Source organism: Dermochelys coriacea, chromosome 1, assembly GCF_009764565.3.
Source record: "Dermochelys coriacea isolate rDerCor1 chromosome 1, rDerCor1.pri.v4, whole genome shotgun sequence".
NCBI classification, from domain to species: Eukaryota; Metazoa; Chordata; order Testudines; family Dermochelyidae; genus Dermochelys; species Dermochelys coriacea.
The window spans coordinates 120,071,444-120,096,682 of NC_050068.2; the positions used below are offsets into that span (position 1 = coordinate 120,071,444).

At 41.2% G+C, this 25,239-nt stretch overlaps 1 protein-coding gene across 4 annotated transcripts in view; it reads right to left on the reverse strand.

Moving 5' to 3' along the window:
- TMEM131 (transmembrane protein 131) overlaps window positions 1-25,239 on the reverse strand; it is a 185,955-nt gene that overhangs the window by 102,155 nt on the left and 58,561 nt on the right. For all 4 annotated transcript variants that reach the window (XM_043490813.1, XM_043490874.1, XM_043490845.1 and 1 more), the window contains exon 3: window positions 23,349-23,389. In XM_043490813.1, the coding sequence (XP_043346748.1) occupies window positions 23,349-23,389 (41 nt within the window). The remainder of the gene's footprint in view (window positions 1-23,348; window positions 23,390-25,239) is intronic.

Below are 25,239 nucleotides of genomic sequence, written 5' to 3' on the forward strand. Positions count from 1 at the left end.
TGAGAAGGAGTAAACACTTCCTTATTCACTTTCTGCACACCATTATGTTATAGACTGCTACTGTTTGTTCCCCCCTCCCCATCTCTTTTCTAAAATGAAAAGTCCTAATCTTTTTAATCTCCTCTCACAGGGAAGCTGTTCCACACCCCTAATCGTTTTTGTTGTTCTTCTCTGTATCTTTTCCAATTCTAAAAATGTTTTTAGATGGGACAACAAGAATAGCATGCAGTATTCAAGGTGTGGGCATACCATTGATTTATATACTGGCATTATGATATTTATTGTCTTATTAACTATCCCTTTCCTAATGGTTCCTAACATTGTTAGCATTTTGACTGCTGCGGCATATTGGGCAGATATTTTCAGATAACTATACATGAGGACTCCACGATCTCTTTCTTGAATGGTAACAGCTAATTTATAATCCATCCTTTTGTAAGTAAAGATGGGATTAGCTTTCCAATGTGCATTACTTTGCATTTATCAACATTAAATTTCATCTGCCATTTTATTCCCCCATCATCCAGTTTTGTGAGATTCCTTTGTAACTCTCTGCAGTCTGCTTTAGACTTATCTTCAGTAAATTTGTATTGTCTGCAAACTTTGCCACCTCACTGCTTACCCCTTTTTCCAGATCATTTATGAATATGTTGAACTGCCTTGGTCCCAGTGCAGATCTCTATGGGGCATCACTATTACATCCCTCCATTCTGAAAACTGACCATTTATTCTTACCCTTTGTTTTCTGCCTTTTAACCAATTACTGATCCATGAGAGGACCTTCCCTCTTATCCCATGACTGCTTACTTTGCTTAAGAGCCTTTGATGACGGACCTTGTCAAAGGCTTTCTAAAAGTCCAAGGACACTATATCCACTGGATCACCCTTGTCTACTATTTGTGGACCCTCAAAGAATTTTAATAGATTGGGGAGATATGATTTCCCTTTATAAAAGGCATGTTGACACTTCCCCACCAAATCATGTTACTCTGAAACATGTTCATCTATGTGTCTGATAATTCTGTTCTTTATTACAGTTTCAAACAATTTGCCTGGTACTGAAGTTAGGCTTATCAGCATGTGTCAAAAAATAAAGGGAAGGGTAAACACCTTTAAAATCCCTCCTGGCCAGAGGAAAAATCCTTTCACCTGTAAAGGGTTAAGAAGATAGGATAACCTCGCTGGCACCTGACCAAAATGATCAATGAGGGACAAGATACTTTCAAAGCTGGTGGGGGGACAAAGGGTCCTCTCTGTCTGTGTGATGCTTTTGCCAGGACCAGAGCAAGAATGCAGGTCAGAACTCCTATAACGAGTTAGTAAGCAATCTAGTTAGATATGTGTTAGATTCTGTTTTGTTTAAATGGCTGATAAAATAAATTGTGCTGAATGGAATGTATATTCCTGTTTTTGTGTCTTTTTGTAACTTAAGGTTTTGCCTAGAGGGATTCTCTATGGTTTGAATCTGATTACCCTATAAGGTATTTACCATCCTGATTTTACAGAGCTGATTCTTTTACTTTTTCTTTAATTAAAATTCTTCTAAGAACCTGATTGCTTTTTTCATTGTTCTTAAGATCTGGGGGTTTGTGTTTGTGTTCACCTATGCAAATTGGTGAGGATTTTTATCAAGCCTTCCCCAAGAAAGGGGGTGTAGTGCTGGGGGGGGGGGGGGGAAGGAGGCGTTTCCAAGTGGGCACTTCCCCTGTTCTGTGTGTAACACTTTGGTGGTGGCAGCTTTTAATCTAAACTGGTAAGAATAAGATTAGGGGGTCTTTCATGCATGTCCCCACATCTGTACCCTAGAGTTCAGAGTGGGGAAGGAACCTTGACAGCTTGTAATTGCCAAGATTGCCTCTGGAGTCTTCTCTTAAAAATTAAGATCAAATTCTCCAGTCATCTGGTACAGCAGCTGATTCAAGTGATATGTTATATACCACAGTTAGTAGTTCTGTAATTTCATATTTGCGTTCCTTCAGAACTCTTGGTGAATACATACCATCTGGTCCCAGTGACTTACTCTAATTCATCAATCTGTTCCAAAATCTCCTCTATTGACACCTCAATCTGGGACAGTTCCATTCTTTTTAGGTTCCAAATCTGAGGATCAGGAGTGGGGATCTCCCTCACATCCTCTGCAACGAAGACTGATGTAAAGAATTAATTTAGCTTCTCTGCAATGGCATTGTCTTCCTTGAGTGCTCCTTTAGCACCTTCCTGCTATTGATGTATAATATTTTTTGTTTGCTATTCAATGTCTTACTAGTTGCTCTTTAAATTTTTTCACGTGCCTAACTCTACTTTTACATTTTACTTGCCACAGTTTACATTCCTTCCTATTTTCCAAACTAGGATTTTATTTCTAATTTTTAAACTATGTCTTTTTGCCTCTAATGGTCTCCATCACTCTGTTTAGCCTATCCCCCAAAAAACTTCTGCCCACACCCACAAACATGCATTTTTTAATGTTGGTTTACCCAAATCTGAAATGTTTTCACACTACTCTTAAGGTCTGTATCACAAGTTTTTGGTCAGTGTCAAATCAGAAAGCAGCAGAAAACTGACAGTAAATGGTGCACAAAGCAAGATAAATGTTTTGAAATAAATGGGGGACAATTTCTCATTTATTTGCCGAGATTTTCAAAATTGGATGCCTAAAGACTCCTAAATCCATATCCAGGCATCTAAATAGATAATCCAATGGGAGATGCCACATAGCTTGTTTGAAAAAAAAAAAATCAGTTACGCAGGGGCCTAAGTTTAGGCATACAACACTGAAAATTGTCCAATCCTTGAAAGTTTAACTAGACTATTATAAATTACATTTTCAATCTCAAATTAGTTGCACAGTCTATATTACAACAACTATACAACTGTACTCATCACATTCTATTATATACTTCCTTTGAAAGACTATGTATTTCAGAATACTTAATAACCACCTCTTCCTTGTTACAAGTTCTGGCATATCTGCTTTCATTCCATTCACGTCTCAAATTATGTCTCAGAGTGTAGCATATGCTGGTATTTTAGGTTTATACATGGGATCTTGATACATTCTCTCTGAACACTTACAAGTCATTACTAAGAAATTTAACACGTTTGCCACTTCAAATCTTCCCAAGTAACACTTCAAATGCAGAGTGAGAGTCTCACCAAGCTTTCCACTTTTAAACCTTGGCATTCTATTCCCCAAAGCCTCTTCTCAACTTGGCTGTCCCAACTTCTTCTTATAATTTCAGGAGATATCCTACAATCGCAATCAGAGGAGTAGTGTTTATAAAAAAGTAAAAATGATTTCTTAGGATTCTTTAAATTCTAGAAAACTGTGAGCATTAGATTGCCCCCCCCCCTTTTTTTTTTTTAAACTTTCATATCTTTTATAGCATAGTGCCAGAATTTTTGCCACTGTACTGTGAGCAACATCTTCCCAACATCTCATTAGTCATATCTTATTCAATAAGAATTAGTCTGGAAAATAGATGCTTCACATTTATCTTAACTGCAACATATTATGTTTGCAATTTTCTGCCCACATTATGTGTGATGTTCTACACTTTCAACTAAGTGCCACTGAGGTTTCATGCAAAGCAAGTTATTTTCTCACTTTAAGTTCACTTTCAATAAAAGTTTGTCTCTTCCTGTTAACAGCCAACTCTGTTCCTCATAATGAACACAAGTGGGTAACAACTTTGACATGCATGAGAACTCACCCCATGCGGGTGACTGCAACAGCCTAAATCTTTAAAACCGAAGGGATCCACACTTCAATAAGATATGATAATTAAGAGGGTTGCACACTTCGTTGCTTCTGAGCGCATTACACACACCTGGGTCTCTTTACGTTCCTCCACTCCCCCTTCAAATTCCCCGTGTTCCACCCTCCTATCCCATTCAATTTTAGGAATGCCTGCAACCTCACATACACATACACTCCTCCCACACTGTAGGAGCTGTAGGATGTAGGTCCCCCATTCCCCACTCTGCCCATCCAAAGGGTTCTGTATACCTCCCATTACCCTTTCCTCCCTGCCAGAGGATAAGCCCCTCCGTTTCCCCCTTCCCTTCCCTTCCCTCATAACAGAGTCCTTCATTTTCCTGAATGGCAAGCAATAGGTGCTGTAATGCTGGAAGGTAGCTAGGGGCTGTGCCTGGAGGGCCCCCACACAGTCAGTGCTCCCTGAGGGCTCTGCCAGAACTAGGTCCCTCCCAGGCAGCTCTGACCAGCTGTGCGAGCAGTCAAAAGGGGCTGGGAGCTGAGGAGGAGGTAGGGGAGCGCCATGGCAGCATCCTCCATAGCACCAGCCACCCTACACTTCCCAGCTCTGGCTTCCCACCTCAGACCTGGCCAGGGGGTGGGGGCTTTGGGGGCAGAGGGAATGTGTGGAGCTGCCCCCAGAACTGTCCCCCTCTCATTAAGGCACTACAGTTTGGGGGGACAACTCTCCCCGTGCTCCTCTCCAACTCCGCCCATGGGTTGGGGGCTTCTGCTCCCCAGGGCACCAGTACTCAGGGATGCCCTGAAACTGGCTCATGGTCTCCCTGTGGGCCATGGACCCCAAGTTGAGAACCACTGCTTTAACTTACAGAGGTGGAAAGCTACTTTGTCTTTTTCCTTTTAAATTTAATCGAGTGTAGAAGGGTTTGATTTATCTCCTCAGGCTTCTCCATCCGATTGATGCAGAATATATACCTTCCTTAAACCAAATTCATTCAACTGCCCTTAGGGTCTTATTTCAAAATAGGGCCATCACCAAGGCCCTTTGTATAAGTGATTACATGGATACATAAAACCAGTTATCATGCAATTGTCCTCTCTTAATATACCACATACTTATGCCCCAAATCCATTCTTTAAAAGCCTCTAATTATGGTCATGGAGAGGATCTTCAAAATGTGAATCAAAATTAATGCATTGATGCCTGTCTAGGTTGTCTGGATTAGGAAAAAAAGGCTTTGTTTACACAGGTAAATTTTTTCAATATAACTTAAGGTGAACAGCTTAATTAATATAAACCCCCATACAGACCCTCTTATTCTGGTATAAGAGTGACTTTGTTTGGTTTGACTTATGTTGTTTGGGAAGGTGTCTAGACAATCAAAAAAGCCACTTACAGCAGTACAAGCATCTACAGTCATATAAGTGGCAAAACTTTTCCATTTAAACAAAGACTACATTTATATAAACCTAGGCTAGGCTTTTAACTGGACCATCTTAGCTAAACTAATTGCTTTTATAAGGTATAAAACTAAACTAGGTAACAATCTATCACCACACCTTAAATCTTAGTCCAAACTAAACTTAATTTAAACCCATGTTAAGAGAGTGTCCACACACAAGTAGCAATTGTTTAACTAAACTGGTACAACACTACACCTTTAGTTAAATCCATGGACCTTGTGTGTTTAGACAATACCAGTTCACTAATGCTGAAAGTCACTATTATAGAGGTATTATGCTATTATCGGACCCAGGGAAAGAATTCGCTTCTGTATTAGTGTCTTGAATCAATGATGCAATTTGTGGCAAAGGCTGAAATACTCAGTGCAACTTTTGACTTGGCCATTCCACTGTTGACTAGATCTTTACCTTGAGACAGTTTTTTTTTTAAAAGATGGCTGAATTTAATAAGCTGTGCACAGCCACTTTTTATAGATTTCTGTCAGGCCTTTTATTCAGTGTATTGAACAAGTTTATGGGATCTGATGAGGCATCGAGGCAACCTCAGAAGACAGTGTCATTGATAACAGAGCTCTAAAAGAGAACAGAAAGCTGCACTTGAGACCATGGCAGATACATGCCAGGGTTTCCTATCTACAAGGGAGTTTGGCAAGACTGCATCTTGCCACCATCCATCGATTGATGGATGCACTTGAGAAGGCAGCTGTTGGTAGTGTTCAACCCAACACCATTCCACTTCAAGATCTCGAATACACTGTGGACAATGTACCACTGACTCTGATTAATTCCTGCAGCTTATGGCTGATCTGGGCAGGCAAGAAGCAACACGCATTGGTCTGGTTACTAATTAGGATAAAATTACGTTCCTGGTGATTACCATCAAACAGTCTCTAGCTCAATATTAATTTGTATGACTGGTACACTGGGCAGCTGTCACATTTTGAATTCTAATACTGTCTGCAATCCCTTCCAGTTTGGTGGCATCCACAAATTTTATAAGCATGCTCTTCACTCTCTTATCCAAGTCATTAATGAAAATATTGACTAGTACTGGACCCAGGACTGACCCCTGCAGGACCCCACTAGATAAGCCCTCCCAGTCTGACAGCAAACCATTGGTAACTACTTATTAAATACAGTCTTTCAACCAGTTGTGCACCCACATTACAGCAATTTTATCTAGACATTTCCTTAATTTGCTTATGAGAATGTCATGTGGGACTGTGTCAAAAGCCTTACTGCTTCTCCCCTATCCACGAGTCCAGTAACCCTGTCAAAGAAGGAAGCTAGGTTGGTTTGGCATGATTTGTTCTTGACAAATTCATTCTGGCTATTGTTTATAACCCTATTATCCTTCAGGTGCTTACAAACAGAGTTTTTAATAATTTGTTCCAGTATCTTTCCAGGTATCAAAGTTAGGCTGATGAGGTCTATAATTCCCTGGGTCCTCTTTGCTCCCCTGTGTACGAGCTACAGTCTCATGTCAAAGCTACAAATATCTGTATATGAGCTATAGACCAATGTCAAAGAACATTCTCACATGGAGCTATGGGGACAGAACAAGCTTCACAGCCAAAGCAAGAGAAAGTTTAGTTAACTAAGCAAATCACCAAAATGTACAAACAAGAAGTCTCGCAGCACAAAAATTCTTACCACACAGCCGAAAAAGCTACAAAGTAAAAATGGTCTAATTCATCAGTCAACAAACTTTAAAACTGCATAACAGACATTTCATATTAAGGATTTTTATGTGGAGTTACAAGGCCAAAATTTGAAGATCAGAAAAAGAAAGAAAGTTGAAGTTCTGGTGACTAAGTTTTTAAACGGTACATATCAGTCTTGCAAATTTACTGTACTCATCCACTTACTTGGGAAGATATGTTTTGTGGGCAATGGAGATCACTTTTTTTTTTGGTCTTTACCCCAACATGATTGTAAAGGAAGTGCAGCACAAAGTGCTGCTCTCCCATGGAAAAAGATGAGGGTTGGAAAGACCTCCATGACAACTCAGTCATCCTAAAAAAATTCTGAGTAAACAGAGTACCCAAGTACAGGTTGAAGCACAACCTATTGTTAAAGTTACAGAGTCCTCTTCGCGTGTTGAGTCAGCATTCCTGTTTAAGGTATCCGAAGGATAGAACAGCCAGCATATTACCACACAGGTGCATGGTTACATACACCCCAAGGCAAAAGGCCAGCAGATTCTGACATGATTGTGAAGCAATGCAAACTCTGAAGTCAAAACACTGCTAACGTCTCTCTGCAATGTACCCATAGGCTATTATTGATCAATTTACAGATAAATATTCCTTCAGATAACAAACAAAAGGCAACATGAACTGCTAAAGAAAAAGACCCAATCTACAGATATAATTAACTGCAATACAGTATTGCACTTTTAAAAATGACTTGTATCTTCAAAAAAAAATTACCTTTTTCCCAACATGCTCAATATGCACTGTTGTGTTTCGCTAGATAAAGAGAGCTTGTTTAAAATCTAATGTCCATGTATGTGGACACTGTCTAGATCTAAAAATCTGTATAAGCAACACACCAGGAGCACAATCCTCAAGATCCAATGGGGAAGGTTGTCATGTGGACAGAAGCCAAAAAAGGCTTAAAATCCAAATCCATTTGGCCCTTATGGGGCTGTTGTGAAAGTGAGGAATTGCAGGAACTCAATGCTCTTCTGCCACACACACTACTCTAGGAAACTGGGAGACACTGACATACAACCCAAGAAGCCCTCTCCTCTGTTAATATCGCTTTTGGACTCCTTTGTGCTGCTAAAGCAGATTAAAGGCACTGAAGATCAGGTACTAAGGAGTCTGAATATTAAATGAAGATTCTAGACTTCATTGTATTCACATCATGTCTAATATGATCAAAACTAAATTTGTCAAAAAATAGTGTACCAGAATTGCTCCTTTAAATTGATACATCTATATAAACACAAGAAAGCCTTATGCGCCGACATTAAGGGCTGACTTAAACCCCACAAAATGCATACATTTACATTTAAAGAGTCTACTCTGGATTTAAATCGGTTATGCCATTCTTCCTGGAATAGCAAAATAGGTCCATTATATTCAATTGCATGGAATGAGCAGCACAGAGTGAGTCAAAGGATGTGCTGAAGCTTTAAGAGTATCCTTTAATTTTGTTGCTTTAAAAAGTTTATTTAAAAAAACAGACACTGCTAAATTTAAATTTAGTTGCACTTTCATAAAGATAGGTTTCAGAGTAGCAGCCGTGTTAGTTTGTATTCGCAAAAAGAAAAGTAGTATTTGTGGCACCTTAGAGACTAAAATTTATTTGATCATAAGCTTTTGTGAGCTACAGCTCACTTCATCGGATGCATTTGGTGGAAAATACAGAGGGGAGATTGATATACACACACAGAGAACATGAAACAATGGGTTTATCATACACACTATAAGGAGAGTGATCACTTAAGATAAGCCATCACCAGCAGCGGGGCGGGAGGGGGGGAAAGAGGAAAACCTTTCATGGTGACAAGCAAGGTAGGCTATTTCCAGCAGTTAACAAGAATATCTGAGGAACAGTGGGGGGTGGGGGGGAGAAATAACATGGGGAAATAGTTTTACTTTGTGTAATGACTCATCCATTCCCCCAGTCTCTATTCAAGCCCAAGTTAATTGTATCCAGTTTGCAAATTAATTCCAATTCAGCAGTCTCTCGTAGGAGTCTGTTTTTGAAGTTTTTTTTGTTGAAGAATAGCCACTCTCAGGTCTGTAATCGAGTGACCAGAGAGACTGAAGTGTTCTCCAACTGGTTTTTGAATGTTATAATTCTTGACGTCTGATTTGTGTCCATTTATTCTTTTACGTAGAGACTGTCCAGTTTGACCAATGTACATGGCAGAGGGGTATTGCTGGCACATGATGGCATGTATCACATTGGTAGATGCGCAGGTGAACGAGCCTCCGATAGTGTGGCTTGTAGGTGTTTGTCTCTGTCTGAGGGGTTGGAATCCTCTGTCTGAGGATTCTGGGTGGACTCCTCCTGAAGGTCGAAACAGCAGACTGGACTTCTACATAGAGTGCTTCCGCCAACGTGCACGAGCTGAAATTGTGGAAAAGCAGCATCACTTGCCCCACAACCTCAGCCATGCAGAACACAATGCCATCCACAGCCTCAGAAACAACTCTGACATCATAATCAAAAAGGCTGACAAAGGAGGTGCTGTCGTCATCATGACTAGGTCGGAGTATGAACAAGAGGCTACTAGGCAGCTCTCCAACACCACTTTCTACAAGCCATTACCCTCTGATCCCACTGAGAGTTACCAAAAGAAACTACAGCATTTGCTCAAGAAACTTCCTGAAAAAGCACAAGAACAAATCCGCACAGACACACCCCTAGAACCCTGACCTGGGGTATCCTATCTGCTACCTAAGATCCATAAACCTGGAAATCCTGGACGCCCCATCATCTCAGGCATTGGCACCCTGACAGCAGGATTGTCTGGCTATGTAGACTCCCTCCTCAGGCCCTACGTTACCAGCACTCCCAGCTATCTTTGAGACACCACTGACTTCCTGAGGAAACTACAATCCATTGGTGATCTTCCTAAAAACATCATCCTAGCCACTATGGATGTAGAAGCCCTCTACACCAACATTCCACACAAAGATGGACTACAAGCCGTCAGGAACACTATCCCCGATAATGTCACGGCTAACCTGGTGGCTGAACTTTGTGACTTTGTCCTCACCCATAACTATTTCACATTTGGGGACAATGTATACCTTCAAATCAGCGGCACTGCGATGGGTACCCGCATGGCCCCACAGTATGCCAACATTTTTATGGCTGACTTAGAACGCTTCCTCAGCTCTTGTCCCTTAATGCCCCTACTCTACTTGCGCTACATTGATGACATCATCATCATCTGGACCCATGGAAAAGAAGCCCTTGAGGAATTCCACCATGATTTCAACAATTTCCATCCCACCATCAACCTCAGCCTGGACCAGTCCACACAAGAGATCCACTTCCTGGACACTACGCTGCTAATAAGCGATGGTCACATAAACACCACCCTATATCGGAAACCTACTGACCGCTATTCCTACCTACATGCCTCTAGCTTTCATCCAGATCATACCACACGATCCATTGTCTACAGCCAAGCTCTACGATATAACCGCATTTGCTCCAACCCCTCAGACAGAGACAAACACCTACAAGATCTCTATCATGCATTCCTACAACTACAATACCCACCTGCTGAAGTGAAGAAACAGACTGACAGAGCCAGAAGAGTACCCAGAAGTCACCTACTACAGGACAGGCCCAACAAAGAAAATAACAGAATGCCACTAGCCATCACCTGCAGCCCCCAACTAAAACCTCTCCAACGCATCATCAAGGATCTACAACCTATCCTGAAGGACGACCCATCACTCTCACAGATCTTGGGAGACAGGCCAATCCTTGCTTACAGACAGCCCCCCAGTCTGAAGCAAATACTCACCAGCAACCACACAACAGAACCACTAACCCAGGAACCTATCCTTGCAACAAAGCCCGTTGCCAACTGTGTCCACATATCTATTCAGGGGACACCATCATAGGGCCTAATCACATCAGCCACGCTATCAGAGGCTCGTTCACCTGCGCATCTACCAATGTGATATATGCCATCATGTGCCAGCAATGCCCTTTTGCCATGTACATTGGTCAAACTGGACAGTCTCTACGTAAAAGAATAAATGGACACAAATCAGATGTCAAGAATTATAACATTCAAAAACCAATTGGAGAACACTTCAATCTCTCTGGTCACTCGATTACAGACCTGAGAGTGGCTATCCTTCAACAAAAAAGCTTCAAAAACAGACTCCTACGAGAGACTGCTGAATTGGAATTAATTTGCAAACTGGATACAATTAACTTAGGCTTGAATAGAGACTGGGAATGGATGAGTCATTACACAAAGTAAAACTATTTCCCCATGTTATTTCTCCCCCCCACCCCACCCCACCCCCCACTGTTCCTCAGATATTCTTGTTAACTGCTGGAAATAGCCTACCTTGCTTGTCACCATGAAAGGTTTTGCTCCTTCCCCTCCCCCCCCGCTGCTGGTGATGGCTTATCTTAAGTGATCACTCTCCGTACAGTGTGTATGATAAACCCATTGTTTCATGTTCTCTGTGTGTGTATATCCATCTCCCCACTGTATTTTCCACCGAATGCATCTGATGAAGTGAGCTGTAGCTCACGGAAGCTTATGCTTAAATAAATTTGTTAGTCTCTAAGGTACCACAAGTACTCCTTTTCTTTTTTCATAAAGATGGTTCTTACATGTACACAACATTGTTATTTCTGAAGCTTCTGACTTGAATCACAAGAGTTTTCATTGACAATTGTAGCACTAAACTGATAGAATTTTGTACATTAAAGGATTCCACACTTAACATAAGGGTTCACAAGATAACTGTTATTAAAACCATGACAGTGTAAGTGACAGTCCACAAACTCCTGCTGCAATTGTTGCCATAGTAAAAACATATGGTACTAAAAGAAGCCAATGGCTTAGTTGTGTAAATTTCTCAACACTGCATATGTAAAATATTACTACCACACATGCTCATTTAACAGTTTGAGGTAATATTACACAGTAAGTGCCAAGATTTTTTTTTAGATCAATTTTAATTTTTAAAAAATTCAAGTTTACCCAAACAAATGCAATTTGTATAAATTGATGTGCAAAGCAAGAATGTGTTTCAAGCTCAAATTCAAAGAGACTTTAAGAATTTAATTATGACAGGGTGCACTGTTCCTACCTAATCCCTGGCAAGTGAGCAGTTAATGAAGCCCCCCCAAGGGTGATTCAAGCAGCCATAAAAACAAAAAAAAAAAAGGATGCCTGGGAGAAGGCTGTTCTCCGAACCCAATGCCACCAAGAGTCTGAGATAAGGGATCCTGAGAGGAGGAATCTCTTGTCAACTTTTTCTGTAAAAAAAAATATGGAGTTCTCTGACTGGCAGACAGTGTTTTTTGTGCTGCACTGCGTTACTAGTTTACAGATGAGCTCAAGGAATGAGTTACTACTCCAGCCAAGATCAAGTGCTTAGAATAATAGCAATAGCACAGCACTAAGTGAACAAACCTTTATTTTTAATGCAGCAGTAGCTTTTTATGAGTTTAGCTTGAAAGACTCTTCCCAGTTGTTTACAAGGCTGATGGAGAGAATGGAGTGGAGGAATGAGTTTGAACTGTGACTATTTGCAAAACTTTGAAGAAATTTTTCAGACGTTCTTGTCAACTGCTGGAAATGGCCCACCTTGATCATCACTACAAAAAGTCGTCCCCCCCCGCTCTCCTGCTGGTAATAGCTCACCTTAAGTGATCACTCTCCTTACAGTGTGTATGGTAACATCCATTGTTTCATGTTCTCTGTGTATATAAATCTCCCCGCTGTATTTTCCATTGCATCCAATGAAGTGAGCTGTAGCTCACGAAAGCTTATGCTCAAATAAATTTGTTAGTCTCTCAGGTGCCACAAGTCCTTTTCACAGATACAGACTAACAGCTGCTACTCTGAAATTTTTCAGTTTCAGTAAATCTAGTCAAATTTAAGGCCCGGATCTTGATACTGAATACCCTCAAATCCTATTATTTTCAATGGGTCTGAAAGCACCTAACGTCACAAGATTGTCGATCTTAGCAATTATCTTGGCCAAGGATGTTTTTTTCTGTGAACATTATATACAAAAACTTATGAAATACACACGAAATTTGTGTTTAGATCTGTTGCATCACTTGTTTTCTGCATCATCAAATTATTAGATTGCAATGAAGAGATTTATATTGTGCAGTGAGATAAGGTCAAAATAGATCTGTCTAATACAGTAGTTCTCTACTTTTTTGGGCTAAGGACTCATTTGTAAATGTTGATGGCTAGTTATGACCCAATAAATAACTTTAGTGCAAAAAACATCTAGCTTACGAAATATTTCTTACCCACAATATAGAACACACATGTTTAGGTAATAAATATTTAAGTGCACTGTATGTACCACAGCAGCAACCTCCTGCAGCGCCTGTCCCATGGGGCTGGCTGGGCATGGCTCCTTGTTCCAGATGATGTGATGTTGCAGTGCTGCTCAGTTTTGGCTGGCTGGTCAGGCCAAATCTGTGAGAACGGCATTGGTATCTGATGCATTGGATTGCAGTGTCACTCAAATTTGTGGAGACTAGCCCCCCCTTCCCCTAGCTGCCCCTCCATCATGATGCTTCCTCTGCCTGCAGGGCCGTGCAATCCCCATCCCCCCAAGTTTTAGTCACAGGTATTTTTAGTAAAAGTCATGGACAGGTCATGGGCTGTGAATTTTTGTTTACTGCCTGTGACCTGTCTGTGACTATTACAAAAAACACCCGTCGCTAAAACATAGCTTTAGTCATGACCCAGGGGTTGAGAAACCTTGGTCTAATATAGACCCTTAATAAAGAACTGCAAATTAAAAAGGGATTAAAGTGAAGTTATTTGATGGCTTTAACTTTACAGTACCAGTGCAAATAATTGGCTTTTAAACTGAAATGCAGTATGCAAGTCTGTGCCCTAATATTGCATGAAGGTGCATGAAATGTTGTTATTCAAATATACTTCCTGTTTTTATGGCATAAGAATTTCTAAAAGAAAATAATGTTTATTATTGCAAGAATTCTGGCAGTGTCAGAACAACAACATTTCTCATGCTGCTGGTTTTTCTTATAATGCTGTCTCTTTGCCCTAAACATATTTAAATTTACAAAGGAAGTCCTATTTAGTAATCAGATTTTCTATCTATTCATATCTAAAACATTTTGAAAGATTTTCAAATAAAAAGTTAAACAAGACACTTAACTGTTTGAGTACCTGTATCTTAACTAGAAAAGGTGTACTTGTGGCACCTTAGAGACTAACAAATTTATTTGAGTATAAGCTTTCGTGATGCATCCGATAAAGTGAGCTGTAGCTCACAAAAGCTTATGCTCAAATAAATTTGTTAGTCTCTAAGGTGCCACAATTATGCCTTTTTGTTTTTGTGAATACAGACTAACACGGCTGCTACTCTGAAACCTGTATCTTAACTGAAATTTTCAAATCTGGATACTTGAATTTAGACACCTAACTCCATAGTTAAGTACCTAAGTAGTCAGAGCACTAATGTCTTCCACTGAAATCAAATAGGAGCTTTAGTAACCAGCCCTTCAAAGTCAGGCCACTCAGGTGCCTAAATATAAATTAAGATGAAGTTTAAGCACTCAGATTAGAAGGAATAGGACAAAATTTGTGATCTATTAAAACACGTCTCTGGTGGGAAGTCAGAAGTCAACAAGTCACTGTGTATACTTGTTCTACAAGTCACAGCTGGAGAACCCACCTACTACAGCATGTACCTCTGTTATACAGACAGCATCAGCATGACCCATTCTAAACTGCAGCTACTCTGTTTGATTTCTACCATCTCAGTAGTGATGTTAACAGCATGACAGGTGTATTATCAAAAACTGCTTTGAAGCAAACCAAAAATTATGCTAGGAATATGCATACTGGAATTTGAATTTTCATTAAGGACAATTTACAACTTGCAATTTTCATGAGATCTGGACCTATTGGGAAGTTTGTGGAGCACTGTGTGAAAAGGAATCAGGATGGCTTCCTCAGTACTGCACACTAGTTAATGAATAGGGCTCTGTGTTTGTCACAGAGGTCGCAGAAGACGTGGACTCTGTGACTTTCCACAACCTCCGTGACTTCTGCGACAGCCAGTGTGGCTGACCCCAGGACTTCCCGGGCAGCCAGCCACACCTGGGGCGGGCAGTCCCAGGGGGCAGCCAGTCGCATTGACCACTACTGGGGCTGTAGGTGCAGCCCCAACAGCCGTAGGTGCAGCTGGCCCCGGGACTGCCTGAGCAGTGGTCCTGGAGGTGGCCAGAGCAGCCGCTGCTTGGTGGCCCTCAGCAGCAGTGCTGCGGTGGCTGGAGCAGCTGCTTCCTAGCAGTCCTCAGCAGCTGGTGCCGCCGCCCCCTCCCCCCCAGCAGCAGCTCCCTGGGGCACCTCCCACCAGTAGTAGGCTACCCCCCACCAGCAGCAGCGCCCCCCTCACCCCCACAGATTTAGTTAGGGGTATTTATAGTATAAATCATGGGCAAGTCACAGGCCATGAATTTTTGTTTATTGCCTATGACGGGTCCATGACTTTTATTAAAAATACCTGTGACTAAATCGTAGCCTCATTAATGAATATTCAAGAGGCAAAAAACTAAGAAGAGGGGGTGTAAGGTCAAGACTCAAGTGCATTGGCAGTGCTGCTTAAGGAACTTGTGCACCATCTGTCCATAACTGTGCATTATGTCCTGTACTTCTAATGCCTCTTAGCCCATTCCAGGTTGTTTAAAAGGCATTAAAAAACTGTATGCATACAAACTCACACACCATTCTTTTCTGGCCACTATACCCAAGGATTTTTAGTAAAACTTTTGTCCCAATGGTTACCACATAGGCAGCCAGCACTATCAGGATTCACATCTAAAAACTGTACAATAGGCTACTGCTGATTAGTTATGTGGTAAACATTTTCAGAACCTTGCCATTAGTAATCAGTTCATGGGGTGACTAAGTCCCTTTTAATAAATAATAAAATAAAATAAATTCAAGTCAGAACAAATTCATAAAAGAATAAAAAAGTTGAATTAAAGTTGAAATTGACTGTGGATGCCTGTAATATCTATACATGATAGACAGGCTATGAAGAAAATTTATCTTAATTCAGATTATTATTCTGTTTTTAGTATAAAACAGCCCAATTAAAGGTTAGTTAATATTAATCTGTTTTATGCTTTTGCAGTTTAATTTTGGCCAGTTCTTACTGCTTTATGAAGATCTGTAATGTGATTCATACAGGTGTGGTTCCCAAAAGCCAAACTCAAAACAATACAAAATGAGTTGTCTGCATGAGGAAAGAAACAAAGCAGCTTTTTATCTTGCTGATTCTATACATAAAAATCTTTTCATTAAAGAACTGAAAGGAAGGTCAGTAATTTTCAAAACATTTTCATAACAAGAGAAACAAAGTTTAACCCATGCAATTAAAGCCGAATACATACTGACCAACATCCCATTGCTAGGATCAGAAAAGGCAACTAATTATTTTTAAACAGACAATTTGAGGAACATTAAATAGAGAAAGATTGTGTGCTTATATGTAGTTTACACAGAGAATCAACATGGGGATTGAGATAAGGCAAGTGGACAGCTGAACAGTGGAATAAAATATGCACAGAGGGAAACGACACATCTTCTTAACAACAAATTAGCATAAATAAGTTAGCAACAGTCAGTATGGCAGTGCAATGACCTTGCCACACATTAAATTGTGGGGGCTGTTGTCTGGTTTGTCCATTTAAGGGCTAGATAACCAGAGAGTGACTTGCTGTGGCAGCTTCAGACCAAATCAGCTTTGTTATACTGATCCATCTCCCCCAGCCTGGTGACCAGAAGAGAGGGGAGAATATTTAGGTCCATGATGGTGCAGGAAAAGCCCTCTATTACTTGGTCCAGGCAGCGCAGCAGGAACAGCAGCACACAAAACTGCTCTCTCATGGAGCCATGAGGCAGCACACTGGTGAGAACAGGGAAGGAGGGGCACGAACAGCCGGCCACTTGTAGCCCACAGCGGTAGCAGTAGGCATTTGGTAACAGAGGGGAGAGGGAGAAGGAGGAGGAGGGAGTTTCTCACTCAGCTGGGAGCCACACCAGACCAGTGAGAACAGGGAGGAGCAAGGACCAGCAGCAAAAGCAGGCATATCGTAGCAGATGGGGAAGAGGAGAGAATTTCAAAACACATCAGTGTGGGGCTTTAGCCGACTAGTGAGGTGTAGGAGGAGATGGGGACAGGGTGGCCATAGCAGGCGTGTTAGAGAAGACAGGGGAGGGGAGTTCCAAACCCAGCTCAGGGGGGATGGAGTGGTGTTCGAGAGGCTGTGGGAATCCTAGATGGTGGGCTCCTAGCTGCACGAGGACCCATGACTGGGGTTGGCAGATCCCAGAGTGGTCTGTCTACCTACCAAATGGATTCCCCTCCCACGGGAAGTAATGTGCATCCTGGAGAAGCAAACATTCCAAGTAGTGAACTAGCTGCATTTGGGTGTGGGGGTGCTAACAGAATTGATTCAAATCATCCAGGTAGTTGCTTCCAAAATTGTTCAGCACTGTGAAGCTTACTAAGTGTAGTGGGTTGTCCCAGAGCCAGGACATACGTGATGCTGGCAGACCAGGAGCCAGCTCATGCCAAGGCCCAGGGCCTCACTAAACACTGACAAATGCATTGCTGGAAACCAGTCCAGCTCACCTAGTATAGTTAGGCATCAGTGTTATAAGAATGTGCTCAGATTTTATGGAATGCTTATGGAATGCTGCATGTATTAATCCTACTTATATCTGTATCCCATGGTATAAAGTTATATTGTGTGTTTGCATTTTAAACCTCTGTCGGTGTAACTCACACCAGCCAGGAAAAGAAGCATTAGTTAGGGTAAAGTGCTCATCCTGCACACAAGATGACCCACTGAAGGCAAAGGAGGCATTGTGTAGTGTCACAGGACAGAAACCTTGCTGATTGCATTCCTCACTCCCTCCAAGAAGAGGAGGTCTGTGCATGAACTATGCCATCAGCTTGCTTTCTGGGCTGAAGGGGCTAACAATCCCTGGACAAAGAGAAACTGGGATCTGTATGCTGTCTGGATACTGAGGAGCAAAGATTCCTAAACATAAAAGAGATGCCCATGCTTACATATAGGACAGAGTGGATTATAGAAGTTTCTATTATCTTTTTAAATCTAAAATTAACTCATTTGTGCATGCGTCTCTCCAGTTTTAACCTTGTAAATAATTATTTCTTTTCTTAATAAATCTTTAGTTAATTACAGGATTGGCTATGCATTGTCTTTGGTTTTAAATCTGAGTACAATTGAGCTGGGTTAAGTGGCTGGGCCACTGGGACTGGGAGTAACCAGAATATTGTTGTGCTTTTTGGTGTAAAGTGACCATCTATCACATTGTCCCCCCCTTGGGCATTCCAGTCTATCTGTGACTCCATGATAAGACTGTTTTAGTGCTTTAGGAATTCACATTTGTTACTGGGTTGGTGAAATCTAACTAAAGAACATATAACCAGCTTGGGTTTCTGCCCTGATTTTTGACAATCTGCACTGAGGTTGGCACTGTCAGCTGTGAGCCACTCCAGACAGCATGGCATTATGAACGGATTGCAGGACTGGAGAGCAACAAAGTTGGCAGGAACGAGTGTGACCAGCACCAGATGGAGCTAGCAGGGTGTGAAAGTGAGCCTCTTCTGTCCCATGCTGCATGGGTATCTATAGGGGGGAATTTGATGGGGTTCAGGGAACTTGCCCACTCTTCCTTGAGGGAGGAATTAAAGGAGAGGAGAGTGGTCACTTACCCCTCATTCCCTCACAGGAGGTCAGGAGAAATCAAACCATACTACTTTTTGGGGCATGGCTTGGTTTAACTAGGACTAGGTTGAGTGTGGCAACACAATCTGGGATCCAGTGGGACATTCCATATCATATGCTGTAGTTAGATTGGATGACGTCATGAGGCTTCGTTTCCACACTGACAGTGGCCTGTTCATTCAACAGCATGCCCGACAGAGACCTGAATCTTGTAATGACATTTGCTGGACATTTAATGAAAGCAGGCGTTTCGTAGCATCTGGAAATTTCAGCATGTTTGCAAAATATGCTTTGGGGCCTGTACAGCCTGCAATTGCCATAGCAGCTGGGGAAGGCTGCAGTGAGGAAACAGAATGGGGGATAAGTCAGGTGCTGCCTGCAGATCCCTGGGGGCAGGAGCAGGGTACAGGGGCCAACATTCAGGGGAGGGTGGGGGGCAAGCTGAACATGGGGAGCTGGACAGGAGCATGATCTATGGCTAAAATGGAGGTTTATAAGGATGCTCCTTTGGGATTACCCTAAACAAGACAGATAGGGCATATCTGTGGGGTGGGTTTACTGCAGGGTTTAATATCTCCTTTACCAGTGAAAGAAGTCATGTGATGCCAAAAGTTTGAAGCCCTTAGTGGGAATGGGTCATATTTGTGAAGAAAAAGATTGCACAACAATTAAAGAATAGGGCAGCAGGGCCATTCAACCCTCTACATATTTATACCATGAGAACTTCTCCCTTAGGCTTGGTCCCTAAGACAGGTGATATTGCTTAATTCACCAACTATCATACCCACGTAGTAGCTCAGTTAACAGTGGAACAGACCAGGCCTGGTACTGCATGCACTATTCTTCCATTGAAAAGACTGTGTGCATGGTTAGGTATTGTGGCCTAGGGCCACTGACGGCCAAGTATGATATCTCTCTTTTCAACTTCTGATGGTGCATCGTTCTGACTTTAACCTTTTGGATTTCTTTCAAAGGACAATTTGACAAAGCTATGCCCAGGGATTTGGCAAATCCTGTTCAGCATTTGAGAAACTTAGTACAATGTTACATTGGGCAGTGATATGGGAAACTGGTTTATGGCAGGTAGTGCATTACTTAGATGACATTTTATTTGCAAAAAGAAAAGGAGTACTTGTGGCACCTTAGAGACTAACAAATTTATTAGAGCATAAGCTTTCGTGAGCTACAGCTCACTTCATCGGATGCACGAAAGCTTATGCTCTAATAAATTTGTTAGTCTCTAAGGTGCCACAAGTACTCCTTTTCTTTTTGTGAATACAGACTAACACGGCTGCTACTCTGAAACCTGTCATTTTATTTGCAGGCACTAAAGAACTTTGGCACATGATGGCTGTCAGTGTAGCACAGAGATGAGTGGTTCTGCAAACATTATGGAGCTCTGAGAGAAGTTTTAATGATTTTGTGCAATTTCAGGAGCAGGAGGGCCCGTCACTGATATGGCCCATTACACAGGAATGGGTGCTACAGCACATGGTGTTAGCAACCCAGCAACTGGTTTCATCAACCATCTCCACTTGCCTATTGGCCCTTACATTTGTCAGTAAGCTGAATGGTTACCACGATTCTTGTTATGGGATTTTAGTTTGGAGGTTTCTAGCAGGGTAGTCTTGAAGCACCAACTCTAAAAAGGATACATGTTGTCCCACCACTATTAATAACACTTAGGGATCTGGCGTGGATCCTAGAGCCCATATATCTTTGTGGGCAAGAGATGGCCTTGTTCAAGGAGGCATTTCTGGTAGTGTTTTTTGGAGTTTTTAAGATCTGCGAAGTAGTACCTGGGTCCTGTAGAGATTCTTCTGGAAGGGTTTTGGAACTGAGGGCTATATGTTTGGAGGGATGATCAGTGACATTAATGTTGAAGAGGATGAAGATGGATCAAGGCGGGTAGGGGGAAGCTATTCTATGGCAGGGTGGATCTGCCCTCTGGAGGGTGTGAGGGCATACACAGCAATAAGGCCAGGGATGGACAGATCCTTCTTGGTTCATATGAGGGGAGTCTCCTCACAATATACTGGTTTGTTCAAGTTTTAAGATAGGGACTGATGAGGTTGAGGCTTCCAGCATGTGAATTTGGTTCCCACTCATTCAGGATCAGGACAGCAACAGCAGTGACCCAGATGGGCCTGGGAGCTACAGCAATTCAGGCAATTGGGTGTTGACATTTTGAAGCATACAGAATGTACATGAGATCCCAGGTGAAGAATCAATGTCAATTTTCCTTTGTATTTGCATTCTGGATGCTGGTAGATGGGCCAGGCAGATGGTAGTGTGGATCTGCAGGCACAGTATTGGTTACTGGCCACATAGGCAGGCTTCCAAGTTGTCTGGAGATTCACAGCTGGGCCTCAGCGGTGAAGCAGTCCTGAGCTAGCAAGGGAAAATAGGCATGTTATGGGACCAGCTCCTGCCCTGCGGAGGATGTGAGGGCATACATTGTTCCCAGATTTGGGAACGTGTAAAGGGGTGGACTTAATGTTCAGAGCTAAGAGGGACTTGTGGCAGACCCTGGAACTTCTCCCAAGAATAAAAATTATTTTGCTGGACATGTTGCAATGCAGGGTGTGGTGGAGAGCTGTGAAGCTCCCTTGGGTCAACAAGGCTAGGAGGAATGTGAACAGGGAAATGGCCAAATTCATACATGGCATTGGGGGGAGGGGGTGTCAGTGATTTCTCGTCTGGACATAGCATATGGGGCACCAGAATTATTCGGGGGGGGGGAGGGATGGGGTCCACCTGTCAGATTTGGGAGCTGACACGCTTATGGCCAATACTAAAAAGGGCATTAGTAGATGCTGGGAACCAACTCATTGCTGGTGCCTTGTTGGGGCAGATGTCCAGTGCCGGTATTCGATAGGGAAGGGATAGGATGATCAGAAAAAATGGACTGGTAAAGGATTTAAATGAGGTATTCTTTAAGGAGCAGAAACAGTGGGGTTTGAGGCTTCTCTGACTGGTATGATTAAGAGCCAATCCTCCCTTTATAGTCCCCTTAAATCCCCATTCAAGGGGGAAGATGGCAAGGAAGGGGTTGGCTGTGGACCAGGGTGAGTAAAGAGGGAAAGCTAACGACAGACCATAGGTATTTGTAAATGATTATGTAATTACCTGCACTGTACATTTTTATTTGCTGGGTACTCCCTGACATTTAGGAATAAATAGTACACCATGGAAGAGAAAAGTCCTATTACCGACACCCCATTTGTTCCCTAGCCAAATTGAGTAAAAGTTTTCCTTGTAGCTTCAAAGATGCAACTTTTAAAATATAAAGATGGACAACACATGCATATAAGGTTCTTTGAAAGAATAGAACTGGTGAGTCAGAACAATGCAATCCTACATCCCACAACCCAGGTGTGCGGCCGTTGCTATAATTTTGTACAGCAAAATATATGTGAAGATTTATGTAATCTATTTATCAACACTATTTAAAACAAGATTATAACACATGCTTCCCCTTTTGGAAGCTTTATGGAGTGTATTTAATACTGCATGCATGGCCCTTTTCTGGATTTATGTTGTCCACTGTTCTAAAGTCAAATATACACATATAAAAAAGGATCATAAAAAAACAAAAGGCATAATGCATTAAAAAACCTATAAGTAATTCCTGCAACCCCACTCAAAAAGTTCACTTTTTTTTAATTATTACTTCTCCAATCTTTTAAAGCATATCATTCTGGTTTTAGCTGGAAAAAACTCGCCAAAAGTCAAAGATGGGTTGGACTCTACTTTCTCAGCCTTTAATGGAAGGGGCAATGGTGCTGAATCTTTAATGACACCTTTTTCCTCTTGAATGTTTCTCAAGAGTTAAATAACTATTAAAATGTAACAGCTTGAATAAGCCACTTTTTGCTATTAATCACATTTCATAGTTATATAAAGTTCTCCAGTAATCCACAGAGTCTTTAAAAAGCAGGACTGATAAGAAGAAAACCTTTAAAAAGTTTTTCAGGCTTTTGACCGTCATACAACAGCAAAAAGGGGACTACACCTCTTTCACCTGCTAGGTCACCTTTAACAGAACACAATCTACAGGCAGAATCAGTCAAGCCCCATCTCTGCTGTGGAGAATTGTTCCCTGATGTACATTTGTCCTTTGTTCAGTCTAGCAGCAAGAGTCGTAAGCAACTGGGCTTCCACCACTTTATTCCCCAAGCTAAGAAATCTAATTGTTAAGACATGCTCCAAGATATTCAGCCTAAATTTTCCATGTTAATGACACTACTACTTGGTGTTACCCTTTTCTTCCTTTCCGAGTTACACACACAGGAATCTCCTAATGGCAGAGGTGTTCACTTACACAACAGAAAACTGACTTAACTGAATTGTTTTTCATGGATACAAAGATGTTCTTTCCTTCTCACTTCTACCGAATACATGAAGTGAGATGCTCGGTAACAGGATGTTTACTACACATTAGAATGTTTAGTATTTAAAACATTAGCCAACTAAAATTTCTATAATTGACATATAGCAGACATGAAATTTGAACAGAATACTAAATGAAAGATTACAATATTTGGATTTAAAATAGCTTCTAACAGTATCTTGCACAAAAACAAAATATTTTTTTTTTTTTTTACATCAAGAATCACAAATTCCCCAGTGGGGAATCTGTTAAAAGTGAATATCTTACTCTTGAACACAACCTTACCTTTTCTGTTGATATGAGCTGAGGCCAATACTTGTGTCGGTCTATAACAAGAAGAACGAACAGTTAAGGTTGCAATGCTGGATATCAAATATGTTTTCCATATTAAAAAAATATAATGCTAACAAGTAATTAGAACAGTCTTTTAAAAGACAATGGCAAGTTCCAAGTATGGGGTGGGAAGTCGAAGCCAGTATCTGCCAACTGTCTACCTCCAAGGATATCAACAAGTCAAGCAACTAACACAAACACCAGAGCACCCTGCAATTCTGGTCAGAAATCAAGCAGTCAGTAATGATTCCTGAAATCTTAGGAACATGGAAAACTAAGAGGTATGGAGCAGATCAGGAAGATTGAAAAGGGAGGAGGAAAAAAAACAAAAACAAAAAAAAACCAGAAAGGGCAACATTTTATGGGCCAGAGAAGAGGAAAGAATGGTCACTCTAACCTACCAAGAGCTAACTTGGGGATAAGAAATGCTGACAAAGGACATTGTATAAGTCAAATAAAAGTCAAACATAAGTTGTACAAATAGAAAGTTCAGTTAGCAAATAAGATTGAGCCTTAAGTTTCCAATACGATATCAGAAAAGTTTAAAAAGCCCATTTAACCACGAAAAGTAATATACTACAGATAACTCCAAAACAAAACTTGTTATGAAGCCTTTTAAAGATACAGTCTCTGAAAAGCAAAAATATTCAGTATTAAGGAACTGAATTTTTGCTTTATAAATCTCAGTATTTGATGAATGCCACCATTAAACCAGGATGTCAAGAGTACACAATAAAGAGCACTCTTTCCCCTTTTGGATATCCAGAGTTTTCAAAAATTTCGAGGATTTTTTGTTGTTGTTGTTTTTTAAATCTTTTGGTTATATAGGATTGAAATTGGTGCAAAAATGGCAGACTAGATAGTATATAAATCAAGGATTTATTTGCAAATTCACTTGCTAGACCCTGGTACTAGCTAACAAGCTTTAAACAAACACGCACACCTTGAAGTATTACAGAGGGAAAACTTCCTGCTAAAGTTAAATCAAATTGTGCTTTCCAGCAACAAGGAATCATACTGTATTTTATTTTACGACACAGCATACTTTGGGTTGACTGACAAATTGAACTACCACTTTTCTGGCAAAAAATAACTACCTTTGTACTATATAGTTGTGGTCTTTAGCTTGTAAGATTTATTCTCTCTCTTAAAACCAAATCAAACTAAACTTTCTGAGCTATGATGTCTGAAAGGCTCTAAGAATTGGTACACAGTTACTCAGGCTTGGCTAGAAAATTAAATTGTTGCTGAAAGCCCAGATTCAATCTCTTTTCCCCCTCCCCAGATAAAAATGTCTAATCAAAGTGCTAACAGACAACACATTCAGATAAAAGCCTTGGCATCAGGTAAGCCCAGCAGAACATTCCTTCGTAGTCCCCTATCCCACTCTTCCAAGGCATTATTTGCATGAGTGACATCAGCTAGACCAATCCCCTTCCACAATGACCAACAGTTGTTCTGCTGCTCCCTCAGGTCCTTTTCTTCCTCTACTCCTGAAGAAGCACATGCATAGCCACCCTTTTCTATGACTGGCAGTCTAGAGCTGTTGTGCTAGATATTCAACGCATCCACAAGTCCTCTATTGCACCCTGTCTGGAAGGAAGCAAAATTGACAACAGCTCAGAAAGCACTTTTGTTTGTCCTGTAGATCTGGGCAACAGGATAGTGTTAGGATATAGATATTCAGGTCTGTCTGTAAAGGCCTATACTCCAAGAATTTAGGTTTATTCTTATCACTTAGCTAGTTATAGAGGTATAAAAAAGAATCAAAATCACTGTCTGCCGTTGTAAAGGCCTTCTCTTACTGTGACAGTCTGAGGCCCTGTTCTTAGGCTAAGGCCTT